General features: G+C 40.7%; 1 protein-coding gene across 29 annotated transcripts in view; it reads right to left on the bottom strand.

The window, feature by feature from the left end:
• ABLIM1 (actin binding LIM protein 1) overlaps positions 1-23,077 on the bottom strand; it is a 205,634-nt gene that overhangs the window by 95,391 nt on the left and 87,166 nt on the right. For 28 of the 29 annotated variants that reach the window (XM_053389127.1, XM_053389129.1, XM_053389124.1 and 25 more), the window contains 2 exons: positions 22,037-22,171; positions 945-1,128 (listed from right to left, as the gene is read on the bottom strand). In XM_053389127.1, the coding sequence (XP_053245102.1) occupies positions 945-1,128; positions 22,037-22,171 (319 nt within the window). The remainder of the gene's footprint in view (positions 1-944; positions 1,129-22,036; positions 22,172-23,077) is intronic. The other variant, XM_053389134.1, reaches the window with a different exon arrangement.

Raw genomic sequence — 23,077 nt, 5'->3', positions numbered from 1 at the left:
TCGCTTCAATAAAAAGATATCACAGGAACAGTATGAAGAGGTTGTTCTTTTAAAAGTCTAGCATACATGAAGGTTTTCATTTGGGAAATATGGCCAATGGACTTTCTATGCTCATGCAAAAATCAACCACTTAGCAGTATTTTGCATTCTGGACATCCAGCTTCTTTTAAATAAGTTAAGATAGCTTAGTTGGTTAGATCATGGTGCTGATAATGCCAAGGTTGCAAGTTCAAACCCCATAAGGGACAGCTGCACATTTCTGCATTGCAGGTAGTTGGACTAGATGGTCCTTAGGGTCCCTTCCAACTCTATAATTCTATTATTCTAAGTGCTGATCAGACGGCTCATGCTCAGCAACTGATGTGCTCAACCAGCCCCATAGTTTGAGTAATTTCTAATCTTCTCATCAGTCACAGAGTAGTGTAGGTCCCCTGGGAACAGCACTGAACTACAACCTTTCACATAAGAAGGAAAAGCTTACAGCACCAAGTATTCCCAGGCAGCCTTCCAATCAAGTACTAACCAGGAATGATTCTCGCTTAGTTTCCAAGCTCCAATGTACTCAGAATTACATTCACACTTAACCCTTCACAGTATAGTAACTGGAAAATAGCTTTCATGAATTATAATTGCCTTCCAACCCAGGAGTAGAAAGATGATATTGTTGCTGTTATTGTAATAATAATAATAATAATAATAATAATAATAATAATAATAATAATAATAATTTGGTTCTGTGTCACTCAGCTTCAGGGGCAAATAGGGGTGAGGACAAAGAGTATTTTCAGCAGGAAAATAGTATTAGGGAGAAGGTTACCCCTCCCCCCACCATTTACCATTTATATAATGTTTTATCATGTATGTAATTTTTAATATGCATCTCTTACATTGCATTGGTACTGTCTGCAGTCCTGAAGTGGTTTATCTAACATCATATGACTTACTTGCATACAGTGCAGGCAAAGCAGTTAGGATGATAGGTCTTCCCAAGAGCAGTTACAACTTCTCCTTCCACAAACTCCCCACAGCCATTGCATCGGGTCCCGTACATCCGCTGGTAATCCACAGTACAAAGGTAATCTCCATTCTTAATGAAAAAGCCACCTTGAGCTAAGTCGCACCCACACACTGTAGAGGAAAAACAGCAACAACAACCAATCAAACAAGAACAACAATCAATAGAACATCAAGGAGCTGAAAAGTGCATTTGTTCATGAGTGGTGGAACAGAATATTATGAGGGATGTACTGCGATGCCAGTGGCAGCCCACAGAGGAACGAGATATGGCTTTGGAGGCACCACTCAGCCATGGTGCAAGCAGAGGCTTGGAGTCACCTGTAAATCCCAGTGCCTATCTATAGCAGTGGGGGATTTATGTTATATTATTGCATATTATATAATATAATATAAGATTAGTTTATAAAAGCAGAAATCATTACAAATTCAAATTGCAACTGTCAGTTCTCCCCCACCCCAATCTTAATTTTAGTGAAGATAAGGCCACACAAAACTCACCCTTGTTGTTTGCAAAACTGATTTCAAGCATATCAGAAAGTAGGCCCAGTGCTAATTAATTCAGTGGATTTTTAACAATTCAGTTCTTCAGGGATCACCCAGTTAGCTACTATTCATATAGAACTTTTAATATACAAACTACTTCATTATCAATATCTCATTCACTCATTAAAATTATTTTTAATGTGAGTTCTCACCACTTTACAGAATCAGAGTGAAGCAGAGAACCAGTTAGTCTATGCCCAATCCAGAAATTCAAATCCAAGGCTCCACAATCTATCCATGTCAAATACTACTCGTCCCTTTTGCAGAATTCCATATTTTACCCTCCCTCTGTTTTACCAAAGTTATCCTACCAAAGTATTGAGTTCTTAACATCTGTCAGCACATTTATATTAACAACTCTGCAATCCAGTGAGGAAGTAGCTACAATTACTCTCCTGATTTGAAAGAGGAACGAGCTGACAGTTAAGGACAAGTCATTGTTTCCTCCTTGTCACCTAACACTATTCCCCTCACTATACTCTATATCCTCTCAGTAGGTAATACAAATTGTTATATCTTGTTGAAAGATGGAGGCATCTGGCTTGCCATGTCTGAAATGAGAATGCTGGACTAGATGAACCTTGTCATGTTTTCTTATGAGTTGGGAGCTTAGCTTCACAAATGAGCTAATGCACTAGTGTTTCTCGTTTCAAGAGATCATCTCTATGAGGCTCTCAGCAAGATGACTTCAGTAGCCTCCTTCACAGTATTTCTTTGTAACTCAAAGCTACTTTACAATGATGACACTGTCATCTCCAGTTACAAGATGCTCTGGAATAAGGCTGGTCTTGTTGGCTTAAAGAATATACACAAAAAACAACCAAGTATATACAGCATACCCCATTATGCTTGACATATTGGGCAACATATTTCCTCACAGATTAGCATATACCATCATCGTTTTATAAAGGGAGTCTGCATACTAACCAATCTGCTACAGAATATTCTGCATCTGAACAACTTATGCAACCTTAATCAGTATTTCATGGCCATATTGTAAGCAACAGATAATTTGTTTTTAATCAGCCTATATGTATTATTATTCAAATACAATTCAAAATCAGCATGTACAATGGAGTAATTCCAACCACAGCTTTCCTTCTGATTCTGATATAATTCAGCATTATACACCCATGTTGTAGAGTAACACTGAGGGATAAAATATTTTGGGGTAACAAGGAAGACCAGTCAGTTTCCCTCACAATCGAATAAACCTGGTGTTGACCTCTATGGACATGAGTGATCTTACACTAAGTAAAAGTGACACAAAAGAAGTGCCATGGTCGGATCACCTCCTGGTGCAACTGGACTTCTCCGCGACCCTTCCCCTCTGCAGGGAGGTGGGACTGATTCAAGAGGTCTGCCCCTGCCACTTAATGGATCCAAATGTTTCCAAAGAGTGGCAGGGGATGTTTTATCCCATGTTGACGGCCTTTCAGCTGAATCCTGACAAGACAGAAGTACTGTTTTGGGGGGATGGGGGGCGGGCAGGTGTGGGGGACTCCCTGGTCCTGAATGGGGTAACTGTGCCCCTGAAGGACCAGGTGTGCAGCCTGGGAGTCATTTTGGACTCACAGCTGTCCATGGAGGTGCAGGTCAATTCTGTGTCCATGGCAGCTGTTTACCAGCTCCACCTGGTACGCCGGCTGAGACTCTACCTGCCCGCAGACTGTCTCGCCAGAGAGGTGCATGCTCTGGTTATCTCGCACTTGGACTACTGCAATGTGCTCTGTGTGGGGCTGCTTTTGAAGGTGACCTGGAAACTACAACTAATCCAGAATACGGCAGCTAAACTAGTGTCTGGGAGTGGCTGCCGGGACCAGTGGCGTAGCGTGGGGGGTGCAGGGGGGGCTGGCCGCACCGGGCGCAACATCTGGGGTTAGGGCAAATCCACGGGTTAGGGGGCGCAAATCCATGGGTTAGGGGGCGCAAATCCACGGGTTAGGGGGCGCAAATTACTTGCCTTGCCCCGGGTGCTGACAACCCACGCTACGCCACTGGCCGGGACCATATAACGTCGGTCTTAAAGGATCTTCATTGGCTCCCAGTGTGTTCCCGGGCACAATTCAAAGTGTTGGTGCTGACATTTAAAGCCCTAAACTGCCTTGGCCCAGTATACTTGAAGGAGCGTCTCCTCCCCCATTGTTCAGCCCAGACACTGAGGTCCTCCTCTGAGGGTCTTCTGCTTATTCCCTCACTGCAAGAAGTGAGGTTACAGGGAACTAGGAAGATGGCCTTCTCAGTAGAGGAACCCTCCCTGTAGAACACCCTCCCTACTGATGTCAAGAAAATAAACAACTATCTGACCTTTAGAAGACATCTGAAGGCAGCCCCGTATCGGGAAGTTTTGAATGTTTGATGTTTTAGTTATATGCTGTGAGCTGCCCAGAGTGGCTGGGGAAACCCAGCCAGATGGGTTGTTGCTGTGGTGGTGGTGGTTGTTAACAGGATCCCAAATCAGTTTTAAATGCTCAGTTTGCCAACATTGCATAATGAAAAATTAGTAATGGTCAAAGGTTTCAACCATTTTACACAAGAGAGAGTTAGATTTTCCTGTTTCCCAAAATACTCTGCTTAATTATCCAGAAAAACAAACCACGCAAACCCCTTCCCAAAAAGCAATCCAAGTACATAAAGTTTTATTAAAGTCCATGTATGTGGGAAATATCCCAATATTGCATTAAATGAATGAGGAAAACAAGACTGTTATGGTCATGATATCACAATTAGCAAACCCTTCCAAAATGCAGTATGGTTTGACAAACCAAACCATATAGAACAAAGTAGTACTGGGTATAAAGGTAAAGGTAAAGGTACCCCTGCCCATACGGGCCAGTCTTGACAGACTCTGGGGTTGTGCGCCCATCTCACTTAAGAGGCCAGGGGCCAGCGAGGTCTGGAGACACTTCCGGGTCACGTGGCCAGCATGACATCGCTGCTCTGGCGAGCCAGAGCTGCACACGGAAACGCCGTTTACCTTCCCGCTTGTAAGCGGTCCCTATTTATCTACTTGCACCCAGGGGTGCTTTCGAACTGCTAGGTTGGCAGGCACTGGGACCAAGCAACGGGAGCGCACCCTGCCGCGGGGATTCGAATCGCCGACCTTTCGATCGGGTAGCCCTAGGCGCTGAGGCTTTTACCCACAGCGCCACCCGCGTACTGGGTATATTATAAGACAAATGCACCTCAGGTCATCGCATGGAAACAAAATAATCTGATTATTCATTAATAATCAGGCAGTCCTTGGCTCCTTCAGGAGGAAGGCTGGAATATAAATCTAATAACAAATAAAGAGGCTGTATTCACACTGAGCAGGCACACAGGGCACTTCAGCACAGTCTTGCACACTAGAGTGAGATGTACTCCCTTTCTATTTAAATGATAGTAATCATTTATAAATGTGAAACTGTACATATAAATTAACGTGTTCAAATTTATGAAAAGCTATGACCCCTTTCAGCCCATTTCTGAGTCATGCAGTTCTCTTTTTCTTGGGGGAGATGCTTAAGAGGTCACCCTAGCATCCCTAGAAGTCGGGTGGGGGTGTTCACATAATTTGTGTTCACAAATGGCAAAAGAAACTTGGATTGCCTTCTGTTACTCAGGAAAAGTCTGTCAGTCAGAACTCAAACCTCTGATAAGGATTCGTAATTTCTAATGCCTTAACCGCTAATAAAAGCTCACATTGCTAAAAATGGATATGATACTACACTCCCTAAATTGTTGGAAATATATAGAATGCCTTCTCCTCGTTTGGCTTACACATAGCTAGGAACCCACTGTGGAGAGATCACTGCTCCAGGTTATAAAGGGAGTCAGAGTAAGGACAGAAGATGAAAGCAGTCCAAATTTAGAGCCTTCCCAGGGATGGCAAATCCTCATTAAATGCACTTGCGAGTCGCATGTTCTCAGAGAGGGGATTGAAAGGTACAGTCCGAGAACTTTCCCCAGCAGTACACTGTTATAAATTTGGATACCAAATCCAAATTTATAACAGTGGGCTGGCATAACACACAGATGAATCCGATTTCTTCCTACTCCTTTCTGCAGGCTAGAACTGGATTTTAATAGCCGTGCCCCACATTCAATTCACACAGAGTACAGAGGAGGAATAGCTTTATAAACAGAGCAGAGAAGCAGCAGCAATTTCTAAGTGTGTGTCCCATTTAAGGGACTTTAGGGCTGGCTGGTGTTACTCTCAAAACAATTAGCTTTTCAGCAGTCTTATGCAGTTTGGGAGGTCCTCCCCCACCCTTCCTAAACAGAAAACACTGGTCACTTCCTCCAGCAGAGCTCTCCCCCCCCCCCCCGCCGCCCTGCAGAAAAGCTCAGCACTTTCCCCCTCTGGCATTTGAAGCTGTCAGGATTTGTTAATAAGTATGGATGACAACTCAGCCACATGCACTACAAAACAGTACATCCATCCTCCTTTCTCTCTCTTGCCTTTTTGGTATCCATCCAAGATAATCAGCACTAATAACTTAGGCCATTTTAAATGTTGTTTCGGTGTTAACTTGGCCATGCATTGTTTACACAATGTAATATATAATGTCTGAAAGCCCAGTCAATTAGCAAATAACTATTAAAAAACCTGTGGGCAGGCTTTGACCATCTGCATGAATATGTCACATGGACAGAACACTGAAGTCATGAAATGCGATCCTAGAAGACAGTGGGAAAAGTAATACCGTGGTACCTCTGGTTACAAACTTAATTCGTTCCGGAGGTCCGTTCTTAACCAGAAACTGTTCTTAACCTGAGGTACCACTTTAGCTAATGGGGCCTCCCGCTGCGCTGCCACCGCATGATTTCTGTTCTCATCCTGGGGCAAAGTTCTTAACCCGAGGTACTACTTCCAGGTTAGCGGAGTCTGTAACCCAATGTGTTAGTAACCCGAGGTACCACTGTGATTCCATGCGTGGTTCCAGGACTATTAGGTATCTTGCTTATGAAGAACTTGATGTTAATACTTTTTGTAGCAACTCCTAGTAAGAGCAATATGGAACTGAATTGTATACATGATCAATAACCAACTGAACTGGTTTTCACATTTAGGCAGCATGCAATAGTTTCTAATGGTGCTATGCACACCCCAGGGCACAGCTATAGAAATAGAGATGGCAACGGCAGCTTGGGTTTCATGGACAAGAAAAAAGTGAAGTGTGATAGGAGATCCCACAAGACTATTTGATGAAAGAAGCAAAAGATTATATGTGAGCCATATTTGCAATACTTTCTGAACAAAGCATCATTTCAAGTGCAAACTTACACTTCATAAAGGAACATATTCTGATCACAGTTCTCTTTTCTTTTTTGCCTATAACAAGGTTGAAAATAACTAAGGTGGTTTGTCAGGTACCTTTTGGTTGTTCACTTCCCTCCCACTTGTCTTAGGATGAGTTTGAATATCATCTTGTCATGATTCATTTGAGGTGATCCTACTTCTGATGATGGAGCATTCATTCACTAGAGTGCTCTTCAAAATCACTCCTGAGATGAAAATCACAACTTAGCCTTGGCGTCTACAGATGCCCGAGTTATGGTAATGCTGCTATGCCTTTGGAATTCTCTGCACAGGGGTTGATTTGTGAATAGCCATAAGGGTAAGTCTTGTGTGGCATGGCTTGGCATCCCAGAAACAGTTGCAGAAAAAATATATAATATTAGAAGCTGCTCCCAGATGAACCCTCACAAACCCCCACCGCTTGGGATGGGAGGAGGGGAATCCATTTGGGTCACATTATAACCTGAACCTACCAAATTTGCACTGCCTAAAATAGTATATGATCTAAGATGTAACCTTTGAAAATCACCCTTTTCTGAATTTTCCAATGCAGTTCTCCAATCAAAAGAAACGTGGGCAAAAGTTCATATATTATGGGAAAGAAAACATAGCAATGGCTATATTTGTGAAAATAGCATGCAAAAATGCACATTAGATAAAAACTGCTTGCAAAAATTTGTACAGTAGGCAAAACTACATACAAAAAAATATTTATTAAGAAAAATTCACATTAAGATGCTGACAATATTTGTGAGGACATTTTTTTAAAATGCAAACTGCTGCAATGAAATGACCAAAATGAAACAGCCAAGTTGACAGACTCACCCATCCTTACCCATTGCAGGCATTTTGTAATACAATACCATGCCAGATCAACAGGAACCTCGTATTATCTTTCATACTGAGAACAAGGAGAGTCCAATGAGAAGACAGCAATCCCATATGACATGAGTAAATGACTGAACAATTTAGTTTTTAACATCTTGCCAACACCAACAGCAGGAACCAACAAGGCAGATAAAACACACACACCCATCCCAATGCTGCTATAGCAGGTGACTTTTACTCCAAGATAGACAAGTTAGATCCAGCAGGGTAAGTACAGCTGAACTTGTCATTCCTGTACAAACATGGGATTCAACCACATTTCTTCCACTCTACACAACTGTGCAGTAGCAATCATTATGTCAACACGTATTTCCCTCAAGATTTAAAGAAGCTCTTCAGTGCATTTTTACAACAGGCTATCTCCATCGTATGAGTGGTTGGTGTCAGTTTTCATCTTTTTGACTATCTCAACTGTACCTTTCATGTCAAACAGAAGGAGTCAAGAAAGACAAGGGTCTACAATCAATTATTACAAAAGAAAGCACAGTTCATTTAATTAATTTCAATACAATACAGCTTGGAGGGTGTGTGTGTCATTCTACTGCAGTTCCCCCACACCCAGGTCTAACCCAGTTAATTAAGAGTGATTAACTCTTGCTTGATGAAGCTAACATCAGTACGTACTCTTTAGGCAGGGGACCGGACTCATTACCAAGAATGCATAAAACACTATCAAAAACTATACAAGAACAGGCAGCATGTCTGGGAGGACTTTTCTTCTCCTGAATGGACAAAAGAAATTCCACCATTATATTATTAGAACTGCTTCCCTAGAAAAGACATTGTGAGGCACTTAAGGATAGCTCTGGAAAGCAGCAAAGTCAAACATTTGTGAAGGCCCCAGGAACAAGAAAGGGCTTACAACAACAGCAGCAGCAGAATGACTGAATCAAACTCTTAAGATGGCAGCCTGAGAGAACTTTTGGAGAAAAACACAGAAAGGGGTCTGTGATCATTCAAGTCTGCTTTCACAAATGAGCACTGGTTAAAGCCCATGAGTTTTGGTCATGTTCACCTCCTCCTACTTCCTCCTCCTCCTCCAGTACTGTATATGAAAGTTAACAAAGCATTCTTCTCCAGACACTTTGTTTCTGTTCTGGATGGAGAAAGAGAAGAGACAGAGGTGCCTCTTATGGATCAACAGCTGGTTAAATCAGAGCAAGCAGAAGGCAGAAGTAATTCACTGACCTCAGAAGGGAAGAGTGTGCCAACCTGTTGGGATAAACTCTGTCATTTCTCTGCAATTCTGAACTCCTTGCCTTGGGACTTTTGGGGGGCTTCTTAACCTTGGAACCAGTTTCTAGCCTCAGATTTCCTGTCATTTAGCCCAAGAGCTGCTGGGACTAATTACCGGTACCTGTTCCTATATCTCTTTTCTGCCTGAAGACAGATTTCTTCCTTACTGTCAAGGAAGAGCCTCTCTCATTGTGGACTGGACAGGAGCCAGGACATAACTAGATGTGTGGTTGCATTCAACATGACATGCCTACTGATTTTTTAAATAGCAGCCAGACATGGAAGAGTGATCAGGATTGGGACCATGATGCACAATCCACTTAGGCTTGCAATTCCTCCTGCCCATGATGAGCACCAACCAGTATACCAATCTGCTTCTTATTATCTATGGAGAACAAGAGCTGCCTTAAGTATTCAGATGAATCAAAACATAAGTTTCCTTTATTTGTTTATTATTTGAAATAGAAATGCTGCTGTCAATCTCAAAATTTAATTTGTTTTCCAGAGACCTCAGGTACTTCTGCTGGGAACCAAGGTCCTTTCTGAGTTCACCAAATGCCTGAATTACTATTAAAAAATAATTTTATCTACACCTTTGGGGGGGGGAATCATGCTGATTCACACTGGAACAAGAGAAGAAGAAAAATAATGTAGAAGGCACCAGAATGAAAAGAAAAGAAGCATGGAACCTCAAAATTTTGGTATCTTTAACATAAAGCCTTCATAAAAAGTCATTTTACTGTCCTCATATTCCTGATTTGAGTCTCTCTTCTTTTTTGAGGCCCTCTGCAATCTTATTGCAGACTGCAACAAATACAGGTAACTCAGCATCCATCATCCTGCTAATGTTGAATTCACTTGCAAGCCATGACCCTGTAGAATGTGCTAATGTCAGCACATTGCACACAGACCCCCAATTAGGCTATATTTGGTTCAGAGAGACAGAAGTAACTAACCTTAACTATGATATTCTCACCGTCTATGACATTAGAAACAAGAAAATTTAACATTTTAAAGTCTATCACGGGAGTACTTTAGCTGCTTTAGCTACTGTAGGTAAATTTATACACAGAAGAACTTTTATTATAACATCTACTTCTGTACAGGAAAAAAATATTAAAGTCGCACATAAGCAAAACACATGTCTGTTTTGCTACATATGCTTAGTTCTTGCCTCCCAGTGCTTCTCAGCTGCAGTTATGGTCAGACACAGCAAAGCCAAAGAAGATTTCATGCCTCTTCCTACACAGAACTGTTTTCCATGTTGAAAACAGTTCAATATGAAGCACCTCTTTGCTTGACTGGTTTGAAACTGAGCTCTTATACAAGGGACAATTGCACATTCTTCACAAATGTGTGTAACTGAGTCCTGTTGCTGTGCTTTGTTTTTAAAGGAGAAGCTACCTTGGGAGGGAAGAATGTAGAGCAGAGTAACAGAAGAAATAGAAACCCTATCTGCTGTTTCTCCATTTGAAATCACCCTATGTGTTTTTTTCTTGCTGGGTTTCTTTCTTTCCTTTTTAAGTGTTTGCTAGCAATTTCCTTCACACCAACCAGATTGCCAGTAGTCAACACAACATTATGCCACAAATAAGGAATGGGTGTGGAGTTTGGGAGCTGAGGGAAACAAATGCCCATAATTGAGAATAGGCACACTAATTATGAGTCAAACCAAATTCCTAGATCCCTACTGCTGGTTTTCCTTCACAAAGGGTAGGGAGAAAATGGCAGGAGGGAAGGGGGGAGGTGGTGAAACGTTCGCAAATAGGCTCAGCCTTTCCGAGTGTTCAGAGACTTCTCAGTAAAAGGTTAGAAAAACAGGGCCTTTCCAAATCATAACTGGTATCGTTCACCCATTTCTAACACGTAAAACATTTTACAAATATCACATGAAAAACTGGCTGTCTACATTTGCCCTCATTGGGAGCAGATTCAGAATGGTTAAATTAATGTAACTATGTGAAAGTGGCCTAAGAAACTACACTATGGTGAATAAGGCCACACATCAAGCACATTGCAGATACTGTTTCACATTAGACCATTAGACAACTGGGTCTTTATATTACATACCATCATTGTTTTTTTAATTGTCAATACCTAATTACTACCTTCTGGCTTCATTGCCTTCATTCATCACTCAAAATTAGAGTAATTCTATTGAGAGAAAGATCACAAGCGAGGTCAGAGTCAGGTTGTAATCTTGCTGCCAGTCTGATCCTAATTTAGATCACCTTTTCATCTTAGCCTTTTAGTCATAATACCACCAACTGGGATTCTCTAGTTTACTCCCACTTGTGCATTTGAATGCTGTGTACAATCTGCCTGCTTTCCAACATGACAAGCAGGAGCTGATATTAATGTGGATTGTCTTCTGAGTTTGTGACATATAAATTGCCCCTTTTACAAGTTCAGACAAGCCTAGATATCTGTAGAACACTCTGAAATATCGGCGCAGCAATGTTTTACCATTGTTTATCCAAATCAGGTGCTATAATAAAGAATCTCTTGCATTTTAATGACTGAATTGGTCAAGTGGTCTATGGAAGCCATAAATATTTGCCTCCCTAAGGTATTTCCTTTAGAACACTTATTTCCCGAAGAAATTGGGGCTATTCCTCCTATCATGTTTCATAATGTATAAAAGCAAAACATTTCCCCTGAAAACTCCAAAATAAAAGGCTTTAATTTATTTTGCTTACAAATGTGTATTTATCACAGTGTTTATGGTCACACAGATACTTGTATCAGGGGATATGGATTAGCCACAGTTTCCTCCCCTGCCCCTGTATCCCTTCTTCTCTTCACCATTAAAGAAAAAAGGCATCTCCTTCTGCACAACATTAAATGGCCTTCAGAGATTCCTCCAAGAGCACTCTGCACAGTTGTAGGGAGTCACCTTGGCATAGAGAGGAACCCCCCCCCAAAAAAAAATATCCTCAAGCATCACTAAGAGAGTCATCAGCACTTATTGAATACAGTAGTACACAGTGCAGTGTTTTATTCTACTGGTAAGTGGGCAATCTGGTCCAGAGGCTATCCAGCAACAGCTACATCAGACACCATTCCACAGGAGGCCAACCATATCACAGCATGGGATAATCACAGACAATGACGGCAGAGCTTTAGGCTGAAGGAAGGTGGGCCATGTATAGAATAAAGTTGCATCCTCATCAACTTCCTCACCAAGTTTCTCTACATCCCCCCAACAAAGCTTAAATGAGCTCTGGTGGAATACTTTCCTCATGAATTGAATCTAATTATGTCTTCTAATGCAGCCATTAGAGGTGAGAACAATATATATTGATGATGTTACTGTCCAATACTGTTCATAAATACTGCTACCAAGATATTAAGTCGTTCTCAGCGGTGCCAGACAGTCTGCCCTCTGAAGAATTTATTGATAGAGAACCACAGAAAGGTAAGCTGCTTCTGATAACAGTATATTCAGAGTTCAAAACTACTTGTGAATTGAATAAATCAATAGCGTGGAAGGCTCTAAATTAAAATCTTTGGGAAAGAGGCTTGCAAAGTCGACTTACCAATTTCATAGCCAACTGGAAACCAGATGTGTTTCTGATACAGAGACCAGCTGAGTCTGAGGCCAGTTTAAAACATTACTGTTAATTATAGATGGGAAAGTGGATATCCTGCATTTAATCCTGATTAGTAATCTTTTTTTTAGCATTCTTCATAAACACTAAATAATGAAACTCGTGCAATCTTTTCACGAACTTGCTGTTCCCAATACATATCCCCACTTGCCTCCAATTATAGTCAATGTGTAGATCATCAAAAAAGCCTGTGAGATAAAGAGCAATGGCCACACATCTAAAACAGCAGCAACTCCCCAGCGACATATCAATGTTCTGTGCACTGTGGAACAGACTTTTCATATTATCACTCAGGGAAAATTAACCTACCAGAGAATACAATGGGGGGGAGGGAATACCAAACTTTAGCATTAAATGAGAAGTCTTAGAATCATTGGAAAGAGAAATATAATGTCATGCATTAAACAATAAATCACTCACTTGAAAGGAGTCATAAGGCTTTTCATATAGTTTTTTAAGAGTGGGGTACTATCCATTCTCTTACACATTTACTTCCCCTTCCTCACATGGCTCCCTTCCAAGTGTGCAAGGATAGACTGTACCACTGGATTGTATATCTAGAGCTAAATTCATGCTAGCCCTGTTCCAGTGGTAGCAGCCCATAAAATGGCCCAATTGCATTAGATGACCATTGCTGAAGCCAAGTAGGTTAGGGCTTGAGCCAATAATTGAACGGAAGACTGCCTCAGAGCTCCGTGTGCACTTCTCTGATCTCTGCAGAGGAAAAGAAAAACATGAACGGGATAAACAGCGCATCAAAACAGTGCAACTGTCCTTGCTGCAAGGGCTAGTCCTGTTCATGTAAAAAAAAAAGTCAGGAGAAATGTTTGATGCAATGCTGGAGAGAAGGAGCAGCACAAAGGCTGCAGGAAGGTTGCTGTGTTTGTACTTCATGTGCTTTATTTTTAAAGAGCTACATAATCACAACTGCGCTTGAATGGTCCAGAGAGGGAGCCCTGCAGGAATCTGGCTTCACTAAAAGATTAATACTGATTTTAGTTTAGTGTATCTCAAGTTTTAAAATAGTATCCCACAGAAACATCTGGTAAGTATGATGCAAAAGCCAAAACAGGTCACAGACATAAGGGGCCTCCTGAATTAATTAAAGAGCAAGCAAACAAAAACAAACCACTGTCTCCCAAAGGATATGTTGCAAAAGCTTCATCTTCTTTTTCTGGATCACCATGCCCAATACAGTTTGGAGACTAACAATTAAAGAATGAAGGGGTCAGGGAACTGTGATGTATGCTACAGTAAAAGAAAATTCAGATTGTGTGTCTGCTTAGAGCAAATTGGAGAGCTATGTGAGTTATGATTCCTGACCAAGTTTACATACCTGATCATGCCAACATTCCTAAATATGAAAATATTCTAAAGTCTTAAATAGTCACTGGATGCTGTCTTGCTATATTGTCCTAAAGAAATGTCTGCCATCAAGAGTTACACGAAGAGGACTTACACCATGACCACTTCCTTTGCAGCTTAGTGGAAAGGTAAATCTTACTGAAATATTGCCTCCTGGTTAGCATCTATCTGTCTTGAGAGACAATGGAAGAGTACAACTTGGGGGATTAAGTCAAACCATTGGAGAGTTACAGCACCTGCTGTGGCTGTAGAGACTGATATGGAAGAGACATGTTTTGTTGCAGCTGGGGCAGACAAAGGTGTCTAGCCGTGCTGATGCAGGTGTACCATGGCGTTTCTTCTTTCTGTGCTCCTCCCAGCAATCATTCCTTCTTGGTCACTGCTGTGGTTACACAGCCTGACTGATTGTCTATATTGTCTCCTATGAATAGCAACATATGTTGCAAATGGGTCTTCAGAATGCACCCCCCACTGCCACCGCCACCAGTTAAACAAGAATGGCTACAATCATAATACACAGAGGCAAACATTTGGATTTAGTCACACTAAAATCATGTTTCAGTCCACCACCTTGATTCAAATGGTGCCCGTCATCCAAACTTCGAGATAAACACCCATTCCCATCACAGGAACCCTTGTGCCAAGTTTGGCAACCATATCTCGAGAGGTGGCTGAACCTTTGTCAAAATTCCACAGGCCTAGGCCCTGGTTCACATGTCATATAACTCATAGTGTAAAACAAGCTATGACGTAATATGAGGGAGCAGCAAACTCAAGAACACCACTCAAAGGTTTTTGCTTCTGCTACTGCCATAATAAACCAGAGTGTGGCTTGTTGCGTCATCTGAACCCAAGCTTGTGATTTGCTTCCTTCAAACATGACCTCAACTCTCCCACGTGTAAAGCCAACCACATATACAGTGAATCAGTGTGGATATGTTAAGAGTCTGGTCCAGTACAATTTCCAAGTCTAAGAAAAACTGAGCACTGTAGAAGCCAGCTTAGCCTGTACCTACTGGTAAAATATCACATTCTCCATCAATCAAAGTTTTTAATAGCCTTACTTCAAAATTCTAAAGTGTAATTTCTTTCTTATTCCACTAATAAAACAAGATTTTTCCCCACTATAAAGGATAATGAACTGCCCACACTTGTCAACCTTAAAGCTTACAGGAATAAAATAAGGTTTAATTTGAAGAAGATTCTTATAGCCTGAGAACTTATAAATTTTTGTCTCACACATGCTGCAAATTTTGTTCATCTCATGGAGGCTATCAGCCAAGCCACTTTAATTTCTTCAAAGAACAGCAGATGGGACTAAAAAATAAATTGTTAGCTATATTATATACTTGATACACTATAATTCACATTACATTCATAAGATATTGTAAGACAGAATGTTCCGTTCCTTTTATCTGACATCCCCACTGCAGCACCCAACTCAATTTTCTACGTTGTTTTCTCTACTTGAGTTATTGGATAAAGCTGGCTGACAGAGCAAAGGTCAAAAGATCTAACAGTCCAGCCACATTCCAGATGGTTGCTAAGGAGTCTGCTTAACATGGATTCCAGTTTTTCTTCTTTCATGAAGTACAGCTGATCTAGTTCAAAGTCAATTTTTTACAAAGTAACTCTAGGTTGAAGTTAAGAGTTTAAGAAATCCCAGATCCTAAAGTGAAGATGATGCGGGCTTCCAAGCGTGTTTATACTACCGAGAAATGCCCTCATTGTTATTTACTGAAAGCCTTTTTGTCTCCCTCTTCAGAAGACAAAAAATCCAGAGTGGATTACACACAACTGATAAGAACAACATTAAAATAGTAGAAACGGCATATGACCTATATAAAGAAGTAGTGATGCTGACACTTAATCTCACTAGGGCCTTCCAGGGCCAGTCCAAAACATTTTGCTGCCAGAGGCAAAAGACAAAATGGCACCCTCCTAGTCCATCTACAGAAGCTGCCTGGACTGGAGGTTGAATCTTTACTTTGTAATTGGTGACTTGATAGTCACTGCACTGAGGGCGGGAGGCTAGCTTAGGGGGCACAGGGCATGACATGCATAACTCTGCCTCCAACAGAGTGGAGCGGAGCAACCAGAGACAGGTGACTACCACTGTCCTGGCATCCACTGACTGAGGTGTCCCAGCTGGTGAAGCAGCAGTAAGTGAAAATTGTGATTATGGCAGTTTGGCTTCCTGGCTGCTATTGCTTTGCTTATTCATGGGGCAGCCAGTTCTTAATGGCCTCCAAGAGGAGAAGAACTAAATTAACAATGGAGCTGCATTTGAAAAGAAAAGGCTACACAACTCAGAAGGTGATAGACAGTAAGTTTGTCCTACCATTCTGTATTTTGTCATTAATTTATGTTCATTTCCAAACAAAAGGCAATTATGGTAATTAACCTGCAAAGAAGACATACTTTAGTCTTCAAGAAGGTCTTCCACAGCTTCTCATAGTTGTTATTTGGAGGTACTAATTTGATTGTGACCATTTAATGGCTTGTGATCAGATTGGACTGTTTTTGTTTCACAAAGAAGACTGTTGGAAGATTCCACTGTTTAAAGCAGGAGCCCCAGAGCTGGGAAACTGGACAAGCGAGAGATAGTGTCAATTGTGATTTCTCAGGCTACAGAGTCTTCATCATGTGCAGAATGGGGAATGGGTGTGCAATGTTAACCCTTTTGACTGGCAGGAACTATGAAGCTGCTGGATTGGCAGGCGTGGAAAAAATACTCCAAGTCTAGACTTCTGCTTTGTCAGGGCAATAGAACCATTGATTTGTCAGAAGCTCCTCCAACTCAGGCTACTGATCTTAGGGACTCTGAAACAGAGAGCACATCTCCTAGATATATACTGAAGAAGAGCCACATCCTTTGGACATATCCAGAAACGCAAATAAGATAAACATTAATATTTTGCAGACAATCTAATAAATGAAGTTTGTATATAGCAATGCTTAAGAGTTTAGTATTTTGAAAATAAACATGCACATTTTGAATAATACTCCCCAAGTAGGAAGTAGTCGTCGTTATTATGCAACCTCAAAAACTGCTACTTTAAAACAAAGTTGTTAACTACCCCCTCTTTAAGTATAGCTTGTGGTCAATAGCTGAATGACTGAGATTCTTTGCATATCATCATGAAGAGTTCACTTCCTTAAGGATAAGCACCACTATTTCTAGCTAGCTGGTTCTTTATCAGCATTCAGCAAGAGCTAGAAATAGCCGTAGTGTCTCTGATCATAGAGCACTGGCATAAAAGCACAATGGATGCAGACCGCTTTCAACTGGTACAGAATAGTTCAGGGCTACTTCTAGGCTCAGGGGTTATAATAATACTGGAATGTTATTGTTGGGAGTCTCAAGAGGATTTGCTGATTTATTTATCTTTAACACAGAGGAGAAAGACATACTGTCACTTCTAGAAAGCCATTAGACTCGATCTCAACTACTGTATTGATGAAGTAGGCAGACTGGGGGGGGGGGAGCACTGCAATAAAGTAAACAACAGAAAAGAAATTGCAGAAAAGAAAGCATTGTAAATAAATGACATTTTAAAAACCACGAAGATTCTCTCCAAGCCTCCGCGAATAAAACGTTATTTACCCACCCCACACACTGTATTTTGTTCATCTCATTTTGAGACCTTTGGTCAAGTCACATAATTTTCTTCAAAGAACAGTCTCAGCAAATGATATAATTTTAAATTAATACTTTAAAAGATAGCAGGATTGATTTTTACAGCCTGGATGCTATTACACCTCTGACGATCTCAGCACACCTGAGAACAGGTTTGAGAGTTTTGCTGACACAAACCTCTGCTACAGCTCACAGTTAGTGAGAAGAAAGCTTAACCACAAGCTCAAATTCAGAAGGCATGCTAAGTCAAACCTTGACTTAATTCAGCATAGTGCAGGAGTAAAAAGAAAGCCAAGCAAAGAGCAGAGTGGCTGCAAACTCTTTGGGAGCAACAGAATATGCTCGTGGGGGGAAAAATGCACCTTTTCCCAAACGAAAAACTGCAGAGCAGTTTGCTGTATAAATTTGGAGATGGGGAAATAGTTTGGAATACATCACTTATCACACAATAAATGTATCTGTCCTGTTGAAATTTCAGCATGTGTTGAAAATCCTTAACGCTGAACGTGTTGCATAGAAGTACATCCTACTGATTTTTAGAGAGACTTGGCTTTGTTCTAACTAATGTGTTTAGGATCAGGGTGTCAGTCTGATTAATTCTGACAAGTGTAGCGTCAATCTCATGTCTGGCAAACTATCAGAGCAGTCTGTCAGTAGTGGAACAGCTTTCTAATCAAATACTCAGTTTAGGTGAATGCTTCACTCATAGCGGTATCAACCTGTAGTTTTTTTAAAAAATAAAAAGCTACAAGGCACAACATTCATTTGCCAAAAGTAACATCATCTATTCTTACACATTATAATGCAGAGCCACATCTAAATTTCTTTTACCCTTGGAGAGGTTATTCACCCTTCTCCATGTGACTGCTTGGGCTGCTCGTATTGCAAATTATTAATCTGTCAGCAGCTTTTAAACATCTTCATTAACAGCCATCCATAGCAAAACAAGTTATCCACAAAGTTGGAAAGAGAATATATTCTATTAAACTACATCAGGGGCAGTCAGTGATGCCAGCAGGTATGAAATCCTGTAACAGGAACTCTAAAAGAAATACATACATACATACATACATACATACATACATACATAATTTTATTTGTACACCGCCAGCAAAGCTGGTAAAGACTATATCAGGTAGAGATGGAGAGAGAAAGAAATTGTGAGGGGAAACATACTTCTCAGCCATCAGAATCTTTGAACATGTGACACTCCAAGTAAGGGCTAATCCACTGAGAAGGTAATACAATGCAACAGTTCAGGAACATACAAACAGGAATTGAAGGCAGAACAGTTATCCAAATGTAGTTCACATAACCCCTTCTGCATATTAAAAGAAGGCTGCAGAGAGTCACAGAGACAACCAACACCATGATCTTCTGATATCATGTATTCAAACTGGATAAGAAGGAACACTAGTCACTTTTACAAAAACAAAAAACAAAAAGCCAAACAAACAAACCCACAAAACAGGAGTTCTAGTCTAATGTATACACACAGAGCGCCAGCAAAGGAGTAATGCGGATTGGGGCCATGGTTCTTCATTGCAAAGAGAATCTCTATGTGGGCACATACATTGTTATATGACTAGAACTCCTTCTGATATAGTTTTAACATATAGACATTGGCATGGATGGGCTTGCCTGTGTGATCCTGTATCCCTTGCCACACTTCCCCTGAGGTGGTAACATGAACACCCCTCAAAGCAAAGTCAAATGCAGGTTCCTTCTATGTTCCTATTTTATAGCTTTGTTTTCGATCTTTTAATTTTCATCTGTTGTTATAATTGTTATAATGCATATAAAATGAAATAATAATAATTTAACTACATACTAATACACACGTGAGAACACACCCTGTTAAAATAAGCAGGACTTACTTCTTTTTATTTTATTTAAAACACTGATATCCTTAGGAGGAAACATGGATAAGACTGTAAGGCCATAATCTTGTGCACCTGGTGTAATCTCCATTGAACACAAGGGAACTTACTTCTGAGTAAACATGCATCAGGTCTATTAACTCTATTCTATGTAGTCCATTTCATCCTCATGATCATATTATTTTTGTACTGTATTTTTGTCTATTAGGGTTTGTCCACATTACTCAACTAAAATCACTTTAAGCAAAGTAGTTATTTATAGTGTTCCTTGCAAAATTAATATTATATAGCCCCCGAGGGTACTGCTTGGCTGCCTGACAAAGTGCTGTTGACCAATGTCTGACTGCCAGTAATATCACAAGCTTCATCAACAGAAGTGTCTGATCTATCCACCCAGGGGACCAGATGCAAAGGGAAGCAGTGCTCACTGCAGCCTTTATAAAAGCTGTGTATATGCATGTAAGAACTGTGTCTTATAATTAGAGAATCATGGCATATTCAATACCCCCCCCCTCACAAAAAAAGAGAATGTCCTGACATTGAGCATTTGGGTTTCTAGCAGATGATGTGACAGAATCTTGTACTATATACTAGGTTTAAAAGTGCACCTAGTACTTATGATCACTGAGACAGAACGTTAGCCTAGCTACCCTAGAAAGCAAGCATCTAGACTAAATAGTCTAGATTAAATAGTCTGCATTGGGAGAACAAAACAATCCTAGGTGAGAGAGAGAGTGGAGCTTAGACACTATATTGGATAAATGACATCACCACCACCTCCACAGGCTTTTTTCTTAAGCAAAATATTTCCACTTTAACTGGGGGGAAATCAACTTCTAAGCATTTCAGGAGGATCTTGAAAGATATTCTCCAGGCTTGCTTTCACCTTGGTGAATGACAAATTTAAAGTGACATTCAAACAAAAGAAAGACACCTAATGAGACTGAAGGGACAAGCCACTTTCATCCCATTGATTTATGCAAGAGGCAGCACAGAAAAATCAAAAATCAAAAGAAGAGTTGGAGGTGTGTTCTGCTTTGCAATTTGGACAAAGGCTGACTGATATACTTCCCAAGGAATTCCAAATTTTATAAATACATTCATGTACATTGTCTTAAGAGTAACTGCTTTGCACCATGTTGATTTTGTAGCTGCCTTCAGCATGCAAATTAAAACACATTTATATATTGAGTTAATATGTGGGGGGGCGCATCCTCATTCATGGTAACTATTGCTCTGTTTTGGCAAACTGCTCTCTGCAGCTTTCTTTAAGCATTATACTTTCCATGAGATGATGGGAGAGAAGAGCAGGCTTCCCGCGGCAGACGCTGGCCATCTAGCATGAGGGCACTCGTCCTCACTAAAGTTATCCCTTGTAACTTTAACTGTGTGAGGGAAACTATTGGTTAATCGTGGCTCATAGTTTGTTCTAAACCAGAACCAGAAACTACCATTTCAAATTATCTTATTCTGGTTTGGAGGCAAACTACTGCTGGTTGGACAAACTATGGGTACAATCTGAATGTCAGAACAAATCATGGTTATTGCAAACCAGAAGAGTGGAGGAAAGGGTCAGCTTATGAAAGGGTAGAGCAGAGCATGTGCGCCCGCAGCACATTCCCAATGGCCAAGCTGCAGTTTGATCATGATGCCTGAACTGGGAGAGTGAGACCGTATATGTGCAGCGAGTTTCTGTATGTCACTGTCACAGCAGATGGAGGTCTCCCAGCTGATGGTTCTGATGAAAATTGTCATATCTGAGAGATCACAGTCTAAACAATTCTTGAGATGTAAGCTACAGTCAGGGAAGAAAAACCATGCTGCATCTCAAACCATAATCATATGATTTCAGGGCTAGAAACACTGGACTCTTCTCAATGAACACTGAAAGCAGGCCACAAGCACATTTTATTGTGCTATGCTCATGCAAGGGCAACATCCCATCCATGTGTAATAGACTGGAGTAGGGAGGGTGGAAGAGGAGGAACAGATTTTCTGTTGGGCGTGGGTGGTGAGATAAACTTTTTTTTAAAAGACATGGGTGTCTGTGCAGGACTGCTTTATAAAACATACCTGCTTCCCTTTTCCCAAGCCATCCTACTGTTTTGTAATAGTTTTCTTTGTAAAATTCTTTGAAGAATGTACACTCCCTTGCAATACTGTTCCCACACAGATGCTCAGGTCTAGTCAATCTGTTATTTTCTATGTCAGTTACCCAAGCGCATCACACACAAGAGCGGGGCAAAAGGTAAGTGTGAATAAGCCCAGGGTCAAAACCACTCAGTAATCAGCTGAAGGGATTTTTAACTAGGTAAATCACCTTAGACAGTCTACCACCCACTGCATACCACTCACTTGCCTGTACAAGTGGTGCTCTTTTTTTTTCTTTCACTTTGGAGATAGTTCTGAGATTCTGAGATTCTTCTTCATTGGATCTAGATCCCATCTGCACTCGCATAGTGGGTAGCCAGAGCAAATAATACATTACAATGTTTTTTGGATGAAAAAAGATAAGTGAACAATTTGATGAGGCCAGTTCATAAGCTTGTAAGAAAAATGAGCGTCACGGTACCTTTGCAGGTAAAGCATTTGATGTGAAAATGCCTGGCCTGGACACGAAGCACTTCTCCTTTGCATGGCTCCCCACATTTATGGCAGTGGATGACTGGCTTCTCTGTGGAATGGTGAGGCTCCTGAGGATGTGCCACTGTAAAAATAATGAGAAATTATATGCACAAGACTTTCTTTCAGATTTGTCCAGCTTCTCACAGAGCTTTAACCAAAAAGATGCATTTAAAAAAATATGTATGACACTCACTAGGGAGTGATGGGGAAAGCAGTTAAAGAAAACACAAGCAATGTCAAACCATAGCTTGCACTAAATGATCTAACACTTGTGATAAGAGCTCCACTAGTAGTGATTTGCCAGATCCACTGGGCTTAAGTGATACCCCTGCCACACCGGTAGGCTTTCCACCCATAGCCAAATATTTTAGATTCCTGTGAATTGCATTCTGCTTCAATAGCCTGACAGTCAATCTACACTTTCATTAAAAAGCATGTGTTCAAACACTCCTGGGATGTAACCTCTTCAGAATCTGAAAGAGGGGATCACATAAAAACAGGCTTCATAGGCCATTTGCAATGTGATGTACACTTCATACAAAGTAAGAAAATACCGGAAGCAGGGCAGGGATAATAAAAAAAAAACTGTGTCAGACTAACATTCATTTCTGAATCCATCTAAACTCAACAGCACTTTAACCAAATAATTCTGAGGAAGTCATGTCAGTCAATATTGCTAGCATGCTAAAGTATAAATGTTCACTGTAATATTAGGGATGCAGAGAATCCCAACCCTCAATTTGGAGTAGTTGCTCATTTTAAATATTTTACAAAGCTACAGAAGCCAGACCAGTCTCAACTAGAAGATGGTTACTTAGTGATGCTGGTCCCCATCCTGTGGAACACTTTCCCAGCAGAGATCCTCACTTTTAACTTTCAGGCATCTTCTGAAGACTTTTTCATGTCGACAGTGCCCTGCAGCTGATGAATTTTTATCCTGAAGTCATCTGCACTTTTAAATAGTATTTTATGTTTTAACATTGTAAAT

The sequence above is a fragment of the Podarcis raffonei genome, chromosome 5 (assembly GCF_027172205.1).
Source record: "Podarcis raffonei isolate rPodRaf1 chromosome 5, rPodRaf1.pri, whole genome shotgun sequence".
NCBI lineage: Eukaryota > Metazoa > Chordata > Lepidosauria > Squamata > Lacertidae > Podarcis > Podarcis raffonei.
This window is presented reverse-complemented; position numbering and strand designations above follow the sequence as displayed.